At 35.0% G+C, this 9,828-nt stretch overlaps 2 protein-coding genes across 13 annotated transcripts; one reads left to right on the plus strand and one right to left on the minus strand.

The window, feature by feature from the left end:
* Window positions 1-535: 535 nt before the first annotated feature.
* Window positions 536-5,334, minus strand: LOC105130265 (nudix hydrolase 2-like). 10 transcript variants are annotated; one of them, XM_011032680.1, is made up of 10 exons: window positions 4,427-4,471; window positions 4,182-4,219; window positions 3,703-4,104; window positions 3,532-3,597; window positions 3,258-3,395; window positions 2,865-2,942; window positions 2,739-2,789; window positions 2,593-2,627; window positions 1,742-1,850; window positions 536-968 (listed from the first exon to the last, which is right to left on the minus strand). In XM_011032680.1, the coding sequence occupies exons 3-10, from the start codon at window positions 3,889-3,891 to the stop codon at window positions 783-785; spliced, it is 852 nt and encodes a 283-aa protein (XP_011030982.1). In that variant the 5' UTR covers window positions 3,892-4,104; window positions 4,182-4,219; window positions 4,427-4,471; the 3' UTR covers window positions 536-782. The 10 variants fall into 10 exon arrangements, with proteins under 10 accessions (XP_011030982.1, XP_011030984.1, XP_011030977.1 ...); XM_011032682.1 differs by lacking the exon at window positions 4,427-4,471 and having other exon boundaries at window positions 3,703-3,919; window positions 4,053-4,104; window positions 4,182-4,380; XM_011032675.1 differs by lacking the exons at window positions 4,182-4,219; window positions 4,427-4,471 and adding an exon at window positions 5,189-5,334 and having other exon boundaries at window positions 3,703-3,919.
* A 1,299-nt stretch (window positions 5,335-6,633) lies between these two features.
* On the plus strand, window positions 6,634-9,828 carry LOC105130266 (uncharacterized). Of its 3 annotated transcripts, none has more exons than XM_011032688.1 (5): window positions 6,634-7,759; window positions 7,881-7,934; window positions 8,063-8,247; window positions 8,530-8,620; window positions 9,651-9,828. In XM_011032688.1, the coding sequence occupies exons 1-4, from the start codon at window positions 7,027-7,029 to the stop codon at window positions 8,617-8,619; spliced, it is 1,062 nt and encodes a 353-aa protein (XP_011030990.1). In that variant the 5' UTR covers window positions 6,634-7,026; the 3' UTR covers window position 8,620; window positions 9,651-9,828. The 3 variants fall into 3 exon arrangements, with proteins under 3 accessions (XP_011030990.1, XP_011030989.1, XP_011030988.1); XM_011032687.1 differs by lacking the exon at window positions 9,651-9,828 and adding an exon at window positions 8,995-9,254; XM_011032686.1 differs by lacking the exon at window positions 9,651-9,828 and having other exon boundaries at window positions 8,530-8,871.

The raw sequence follows: 9,828 nt of genomic DNA on the forward strand, positions 1-9,828 counted from the left end.
AACCCAAAATTACTCCCAATAAAAAAAAATAAAAAAAACCTAAACAATCCCCAGCCTATTTTGTTTGGAGGACCTTTATAGAAAAACATCACATTTATTGAACTTCTCCTGAGAAGATTAATCCATTGACACAAACATTGTTCTTGTTCTTCTTATTGCTAGATTGCAACTATCCAAACATTTTCTGCCAATTTTTTTGACAACTTTCTCTCATTTCTCATTCTAAAACACAAAGAAAATGAAATTTAATTTTGAACCATGAATCTCCAAAACAATAGGGACCAGATGATAAAAAATCTAAGTTTTTTTGGGATCAAACTAAAGTTTCCCACACAAAAATCTAAATGAGGAATGCATTTTTGTTCTTTGTCAAATATGATCCTTGTTCATTTATTTCCAATCTTCAACCCCAATGAAGTTCTGATTTCACAAAATCGAAACCAATTCATTTTGAAAATCCTAAGAAACTAAGCACATTAAAGATAATGCAAATTGAAAGAACTACATGCAAAAAAACAATAATATTATAATTTTGGAGGATGAAATTGCAAGAATTCAAAGTTCAATGAACAAAAACATAAAAGCACACTGTTCATATGCACAGTTGAAGGCAAAGAGCTATGAACCTGCATGAACCGTGTCTGGTGCTTAAGTGAAAGACCCATATGCTCTATTTATTTCTTTAATCTAATAAACACGACCAAGCCCTGTGAGAATATTTTAGCTCATACACTAACTAATTAATTTCCCAAAAACGACTACATATTCTACGAAGAATGCTATCACGGTTTGAAATCTTGCCCATTGAAGTACAAATAGGGCTGTTTGCCAGACGATGTTAGTGTATGCACTGCTGAAAATCCACCATAGTTACTCTGTGACTTAGTTAAGCATATCTTAGCAACATATTCGAATGGCTTGTGTTCCCGGTTGTAAGTTTGGTTCACATACTCATCGATTGGAATCCACTGCCAAAAAAAAAAAAAGGAAAAAGAAAATGATTATTATTCGTATAATCATTAGAGATCTCTATGGATTCAAATTTTAGATTTTTCTCCAATTAATTCATAATAGATTTATCATTGAATGAACTACACTGTTGATATTGACCCAAAAAAAGAAATCGTAGGTATGGTTAGTCTGTGAACAGCATGCCATCACAATGTAAAAGCTGGATAGGTTCGAGCTATAGTCATTAGGCCCTCCTAAACCTAAAGAGACCTACTTGTTTCAAAGGATCAAAACAGCTTATGATGAAGAGAATTCCTTGTCGGTTCTTGTAAAATATTTCATTTAGACAAGAGATTCTAAATACGTCATAAGTTACCTTTTTGTGATTTGTTTTCTCTATTATTATGCTAGTGCTTCACTGATTTTCGCATTCATGGATCTGACATGATTCTATGTATGGCCAAATCACAACAATGTAATGCTGAAAATTCCTCATACTCGTATTGTGTTGGTTCTTGTCTCTACAAGGGTGCATTCAACTCATAACTACAAGGGCCCAAAAACTGAGTTAAAATGCTGACGCAAAATCAAGTATCCAAAGCATTTCATTCACAAATGTCAAACCTCAAGATGGAACACATTAGTAGCTTTTTTAAGTAAGATAATGCGATTGTAACTTCGATGACTGGTTTAATTTTTTGAAGAGAATATTTATCCTGTTTAATAGTTGACATGTACTACTGTCCAGTTCAAGTACAAGAAAATAAACTGTAAAAAAGATGAATAGTACCTGGGCTGCCTTGATCTCTGAATCTTGTTTTGTGATGTCAAAGGAGAGTGGTTGTAACATGCAAACAAAAAATAAATCTGATTTTCCAAGGAATTGCTGGTGGGTTTGGCTGTGCATAAAACAAAAAGGAGAAATCAATTAACAGGAACAAGCGTATGTAAATTGTACAAAGACTTGAAACATTTCATCTTTAATGTTAGTATCCTCCACAATTAAAGATGGACGACTCTGGTTTTAGTTTGCAAATAATAGAAAACCGATATCCACTAGCCTTATACTGAGCATGGAGGATCCCCATACTCAAAACTGATGTTGCAGCAATCACTGATAGAAATCATTGGTTGATGTCACCTGCAACATCGAAGGACCTTTTCTTATTCAGACTGGGTTATGCAACTTGAGTATATCTACCCTAACGCCTCCAAAACAGACTATTTAATGGAAGCTCACTACTGGGGGTGGGCAGGGGAGCCTGGCTGGCTAAGAGTAAATAGGAGCACATTACACATCCCAAACAGGGTTTCTTTAGCTGGTTTGCTATCAAATAGGCGATAGATTAAGCCTACAAAAAGATAGAATTATCTGATCCTACCTGTCTACTCCATAATCAAGCATACGAAACTAGAGATTACATTCACTTTTCATGCCCAAACCAACTAAACAGGTTTGCTTAGATAAATAATGTGTTCATTAAAGCCTTAATATTGTCCATCATGTCTAGTCATTTTACAATGAAATTCTTATCTCATGTTTTTCTGTTCCCCTTTTTCTTGGAGTGGAAACATTTGAGTGATAACTAATAAAGAAAGGAATGGAAAATTGAAGTGATTAACGAGAAGAAATCTTCTTACCTGAATGCTAAAATTTCCATAAATTCTGTGTCAATCTGAACCATTATAAAGCCAGAGATATTAATGTTAGAAAGATGTGAAGACTTCAGAGGATGTAAAATACAACAGTATTTAATTTTGTTTGAAACCTGTGGAATTTAACTTACTCCTGTCTCTTCTTTTACTTCTCGAATTGCAGCCGCACAAATATCCTCACCCTGCGGATGCAAAATTTCACCATGTGCACACCGTGAAAAAGCATTAACATATAACCACCATCATATAATGCTTACCTGATTAACAACGCCTGTAGGAAACTTCCATGCATCTTTACCTTCGAAATATCCATGTTTCTCCTTCACTACCAGCACCTTCCACGTAGAATAATTTGACCTCAACATAGGACTTGAATAATGATGACAACCAGCCAACAAAAGTTTCTAACTGAATTACTGTTTTAGCGTTTTATTGAATTTCTTTATATTTGCTAACCATACCATGCTTTAAATTACTATTTTGTAGCGTGAACCTGATTTGAAGATCAGAAATCACATTTGCAGCCCACCAATGACGGAACAAGAAGGTGAACTAAGAGAAAATTGAATTTTCCTTACTCGATAGTCCACCACCACCTTAAGTTTAGAGAAAAGCATAAATATATTAATGCTACTGTCGAGAAGAAGTACCTCTCTCTTATTGTTCATAACAAAGGCACCAATGCCAACTATATGTGAAGCATTTGCAGGAAGAGTATCAGGATTGTCAGGAATCCAATAGACCAGCATCAAGTAATTTGATTCAGCATGGTGGTACCTAAAACCCTCCTGCACAATTAATTACAAAAACACTCTATCATGCCCAGGAACGCAATGGAGACATTGAATCAATTATAATTGTTTCCAGTTGGAAATATTAAGCGTACGAATTTCAGAGGCTTGTCACTTTGCATTTATGATTCACCTTAACTGTAGGTTCAACAAGGTTAGCTTGTTGAATAGGCAATTTGATCCAAACACCCTTCTTGCCCTTAAGAAAAAATGAAAACAAGTTGAACATGGTGCGTTAACACGTAAGATCTTTTTAGTAACTAGCCATGATCTTTTCGAAAAGGAGGTTCTCAGTTTTATTTACCTGTTGCCTCCATTGGGATATCGAAGCTCTAAGCAAAGGAACATAGATGTGAGAGTCCATGGGTTCCTTCATATCTACCACAACTCCTCCATATTTATCATTAACTGCATCAAGTAGCCCAATCTGTTGAACTTTATCTGTAGGTAGTGCTGTCTGTCCCTTCAAGACACTGTTTGGGGGAGACGACATATTTCTTCTTGAGATTGGGAGTCTATAACTGGACCATAAAAAAATTAAAATAAAAAAAATCAAGAATCACTTGTCCAGTTATGCTATGCACTTTCGAAACCCAACTAAGAGCATGCTGGCACAAGGACAATGATTTACAACTGAGTTAAGTCCAGGAAAACCTTGAAATCGCTCTATCTTGCTATGAGAGGTGAAATCTGTCATGAATCCTATGTGAGTATGGCTATTGAATATGCAAAATCTCTGGCGAGTTCTTCCTTACAGTTTCGTGTAATCATGCAAAAAGAGATTGTATTTGTCACAAAGCAGCCCCCAAACTCGATCTTACCTGGATGAATGGTACGATTGGCTTGAAGAGGCCCTTGAATAGATTGAAGATTTGACTAATCTTGACGTTTCTAATAATAATAATACAAGTCCCTTTCTCCAGATTTAAAAAAAAAAAAATACAGAAACAAGGAAAACTAGAAACATCTTAGTGCGCTCAAAGTCAACTATAACGACAATAATAACTAAATAAAAATACACTACTGACCAGTCACAACCCTTCACCAATTATACCTCGCCGCTCTGCTCCAGCCCTTGACAACTTGCAGAATCGATGAGATTTCATTTAGGGCATATACAAGGATGTTATAAATGACAAGCCAAAAAAAATTTTAAAAATATTAACTTAGTTCTCCTGTTTACATTAATGATAAATAAAATATTAAAATATTATTTATGCTTATTCTGTTTTTTTCTTTGATTATTGTTTTAAAAAATATGTTTTTTCAGTTTATTTTGTATAAAATTAATCTTATTTTTATTATCCGGGGGAGGATAATAAAATTGTTTTTTTTTAATTTTTTTAATATTATATTAATTTAAAATTATTCAAATTATTTTTAAATTTATCAAGTTATCCAATTTTTATCAAATTATAAAAATAATTATATATCAAATATATTAAAATACAATTAGTTATAAATAATTTTTAACCAATAAAATGTATATAAACAAAAAGTTTTATTTATGCCATTCAAAAACTTATATTATTAATTTGACTCTAGTATTTTATTTTTACTTTTATAGATGCTCTTAAAATTTGTTGGAGTGTGTTAAAGGCTAGACGAAACACATTAATTAATTAAGTTTCCACTAACTAAAACTAACCCTGTACTTGATCAGTGTTAAAGCAGTGGAGTTTTTCGATTGTAAAGCTGTGAAAACCATAGTTTAGAATCCTCAAAATCGTTAATTCTCGTAATTCAAATCAAATTATGACCACTGAAATGGTAATTAGAATGGAAAATACCAAGTAGAAACCAGAGCTGCAAACGTCGATTCAGTACAGAAAAGTGGAAAGTAAGTTCCTGGCAGCAAGATGAAAAGAAGCACAGATCTGCATCCATAGCTGTAAGTTCCTGGCAAGATGAAAACAAGCATGGATCTGCATTCATAGCTGTAAGTTCATGGCAAGATGAAAACAAGCATGGATCTGCATTCATAGCATTACGGCTTAGATGTTTTGTGCGCCTGAAACTTAAAAAAAGGTGCTCATTATGTGTGCAATCGCAGCTTGCTCTCGAGTGATTCTGTGTGCTCATTATGCGTTGCTTGCAGCTGTTTTATAATTTATATAACTCCTCCTCATCTTCTTCGATTGTTTCCCATGAACTCTCGCTTACGGCACGTCTCTAGTCTCCATGACCACTCGTTTCCAGGTAATCGTGATCATTTAACTACGAACAAATTAGGGATCCTTGTCCATAAATGTTAACAAAGATCACGACAACTCTTTCACAATCCATCAAGGTAATATTTTCATGCACACATAACCATGGTAGGTAATTTTTTTTTTTAATTAATGTGGGTGCTCGGGCTAGCTTGCGCGTACCACGACTAATCTTTATACGACCCCCAAGTTGCTCTTGGCGGGATGTTTTTTAAATAATTTTTTTTATTTTTAAATTTTTTTTTTTATTTTAGTATATTAAAACGATTTAAAATATATAAAATATATTAAATTTTAATTAAAAAAAATTAAATTTTTAAAAAACACAGATTAAACTGTTTTCCAAACTATTCCTTCAAATATTGAAAGCACATGTACACATTTTTATTAAGAAAATAATTAATTTATTGTTGTTAGGCCATGCAACTCAAGTAAAAAAAAAAAAAAAAGCTTTTCTCCATCCTTTGTGCCATGTAGTTCAAATACCAATAACTTGTTATTGTATTATCCTTCGTGCCATGTAGTTCAAATACCAATAACTTGTTACTGTATTAACCCAAACAACAACACACGCACATGTAATTGCATACATACATGTGATGGGTATGAAACTATGAATGTAATTTTCTTTTCCATTATTTATTTCTTTTTAAAATTGGCACTATAATCTTTTCCATATTTAAATGAAAAACTTATTTGTTCAGCCCTGATATCACCGAGCAAAGTTATAAAAATTGACTTGGTACTAAGTTAATTTAAATTGATCATGTTAATTTAAAATAATATTATTTTTAAATTTTATTTTTGAAAAATAATATGAATGATAAATTAAAATGACGTGTTCTAAGAAAAAAATCAGATCTATTCTCTACTAGATTTGACCCGGTTAAATTTCACTTACTACGACATAAAGCCCAAACTTAACTAGGTTTCCATGTTAAATAACACTATCCTGCTCTAGAGCCCAAGTAATTCAAAACCCAATCAACGTGGTTCCCGCCTCAACCGGATTACTTCTTACGCCGTCAACTTTTCGTTACCCAAAATTTGCAGATGTTAATTGCCGCGCGCATTTTCATTCTTTGATATTTAAAAATTTCACAGATTTTAAGGCTTCTTGCCATTACCATCAATCTTTCCACAATAAATGTCCAGATTCAGCATCTTACAAAACAAGGTGTTTTCTTTTTTAGTTGCTTAATGCATTATTTTCACTGGTTACTTTAACGTTGTCTACGTTGATATCTGTTGGCGAATTCAAAAGTTTTGTTCTTTAGGTCTCGTGGATTAGTGGGTTCGCTTCAAATTTCGTTGATTTTTAGCTAGTCGGGGAAGTGGGTTTTTCGTTTTTGTGAATTTGGAAGTTGATTTCGTTACTGGTTCTTTTTCACCTCTTTCTTGTTTCTGTAGGACTAACCATGAGTGGAGATAGTTTCACTTCCAAACCGCGTGCTGCTTTGGGTGATGTGACCAATTTTCCGGCAAAAGGGGTGTTTTCATTGATTTCGGGTGATCTGGGGCTTAAATCTAGAGATGGGTATGGTAAGAGCGTGGATAGTGTAAATGGGGATTCAGGTTCTGCAAAACAAGTTTGTTTAGGAGTTGAAGACTTGGTGAAAGAGAAATGTGGTGGTATTGGGAAAGGTTGCAATTCGTTGACTACTGGCTGTGAGATTGATGTTTCAGAGGAGAATGTAGCTGGTGTGTCTGTTGTCGCAGATAGGCCTAGTGATAATAAGGAAACATCGAATTTGATAGATGGCTGTATTGATCTTGTTAAGAGTGGCGGTGCAGGTACACACAGTATTGGGGAAGTTAGATGTGCATCTAGTGGTTCAGTGCATACGAGCTCTGGGCCCTGCACAAAATATAGTGATGACGAAGGGAAATTCACCTCCAATGTTATACTGATCGATCCAGCTGGTCAAGCATTAGTCGGTGGTGCTTCTGCAAATGATGACAATGATTCTGGTGTTGGTAGGTTAGCTAGAGAAAGATGTGGGTCTGTTGAGTGGTCGAGGTTGCCCACTTCACAGGGTTTGAAATCGTTTGAGTCGGAAAAGTGCACAACTCTCAAGGGTGATGTTTGTGCCAATCTGAATGCAGGTCTTGACATGCTCAAAGCTTGCTCCTGTTCTTTTTGCCTGAAAGGTAACTGTAAGCCCTGCTTTCTTTGTAATTTCCATTATAACTATTGATTGCCGAAATTTACTGCTCATATATGTATGTATGTATCTAAAGAGAGCCTTTCACTCTGCAATTTGTCAAGCAGCTGCTTGTATTTGGTCGGACCTATATTACCAGGACATTAAAGGTCGACAATCTGGTATGTGTGTCTAGAGCAAATTAATTATTGCTAGAACTGCATTTACGTTTTTCTAAATTGCTATGTTTTGTGACTTTTGTCAATGTGATGTACCTGTTTTCGGCTGTTGGCTTCATGTGTTCTCTCAGCATTGAGGAAGAGTCAGAAAGAAGCGGGAATCTTGGTTAATAACTATGCTAGGGGAAAGCAGACAGATATTCATAGCCAAGTAAACTCTAACAAATCCTTGAAATTAGTACCTGACCTCACTGATCTCTGGAGGTCCCACTTTCGACACATGGAGGATATGTTTGCTAATGAAAGCAGCCACCTTGTGAGTGTAGATTTTCTTGCTTTGTTAGATAACGTTTCTCACTGTGGAACATTTGGATCCTTTCCCTGGTTTGTCAGAAGGATTACTAATTCCTATTGCTGGAATCACGATCTATTGTGTCTTTCCTTGAAATCATTTGTATTGTGTTTACCTGAATTTTGATTTTTTGGTTGGGGTTACTCCGTAAGAGTTTCAAATCAATGCCCCTGATGACTTATTTTGATCACTCTCTTATTATCGTGAACTGTGAATTTTGACTTAAATCCCAAATTTTCCTTGCAGCAAGCTGGATACGTGACACTGAAAGATTTGAGGGACAGCTGCAAGATGGATCTAGAGATGATCACTGGGATGCCTTCGGACACACTTTAGGGTACTTCTGATGCATCTGATGTTTGTAGGATTGTCTTGTCATTCTAATTCTTGTTATTTCTGCACACAGTATATGTAATGTACACATGCACTTCTGTGTGATCTTGGATTGTCTAGCAAAGTTCTCCTATGTTTTACTATTGTTATTAAAAAAGTATTTTATATCTGCACCATTTATAAGATTTGTTGTTGCAGCTGCTTTGACATGAGGAAAAACTTCTGTGATGGAGGATAAAATTTCCGCTTTTCATATGCCTCTTTCTACGGTGGCTGATTATATTGGTGTTCTCAATGTCTTTGTCTGGTTTGCTTATTGCTGATTGGATGGATTTCTTTTATAACACTAATGGCTTGTGATTGTCACCCTTTTGTCAGGTTCCAGACCATACGAAATCAGCTTTTCTTTTACTGCTCGTACTTACAGAGATTAGCCTTCTGAACTTAGACCAAGTCCCTGGACACCTAATGAAAGCATAAATAAACGATTCCCCAGGCCTGTTCGCAGTGTATGGTTTGCTGGATAATATTGATCGGATTGCATTAGACATGAATATATAAATGAATCTAGTCCCGAATCGACTCCTAAGCTGAACCAAAATGATTAGCCTTCAAGTCCGATTTATGATTTTTAGAATAGATGAACGAGGAAGGAGATTGTTATTCGCCCAGGGTCGCAGGCTTCTATAAAAAGAAAACGAGAGCTTTTTATAGAGTGGCTTGAGTGTTTTAATGTCTATAAAAAGAAAACGAGAGTTTTTTATAGAGTGGCTTGAGTGTTTTAATGAACTGTTGTTTGATGATATCTTGCTCTTGAAATTATTTTAGTTTATGTAAAGTAGATTAAAATGGTTTTGCTTATACGTGGGATTCTTAGCGGTTTAGGTTTAGGTTCAGGTTTAGGTGTCTAATTGAGCCTGTCCTTTGCCTTTATGGTGGGTTCTGGTATAGTTAAATACAAAATAAATAATGACCGGTACAACACATTGGACCTCTTCCTTTCCTTTCTTTTTGCAAATTTCTTGGCTGTACAGTAACCTAGCATGATTATCTAGAGAGGCATTAGTTTTTTAACCCATTACTGAATGAGAGATCATGGTCGGATATTGACATCAATCAGAGGGTAAGGGATGTTTTCTTATAGTGAGAATTGTTTCAATAGATGAGGCTGGAATTTACCTGTTTCCAGTGCTTTGCATGTCAGCTATATTT

The sequence above is a fragment of the Populus euphratica genome, unplaced genomic scaffold (assembly GCF_000495115.2).
Source record: "Populus euphratica unplaced genomic scaffold, PopEup_1.0 scaffold45.1, whole genome shotgun sequence".
Lineage (NCBI taxonomy): Eukaryota > Viridiplantae > Streptophyta > Magnoliopsida > Malpighiales > Salicaceae > Populus > Populus euphratica.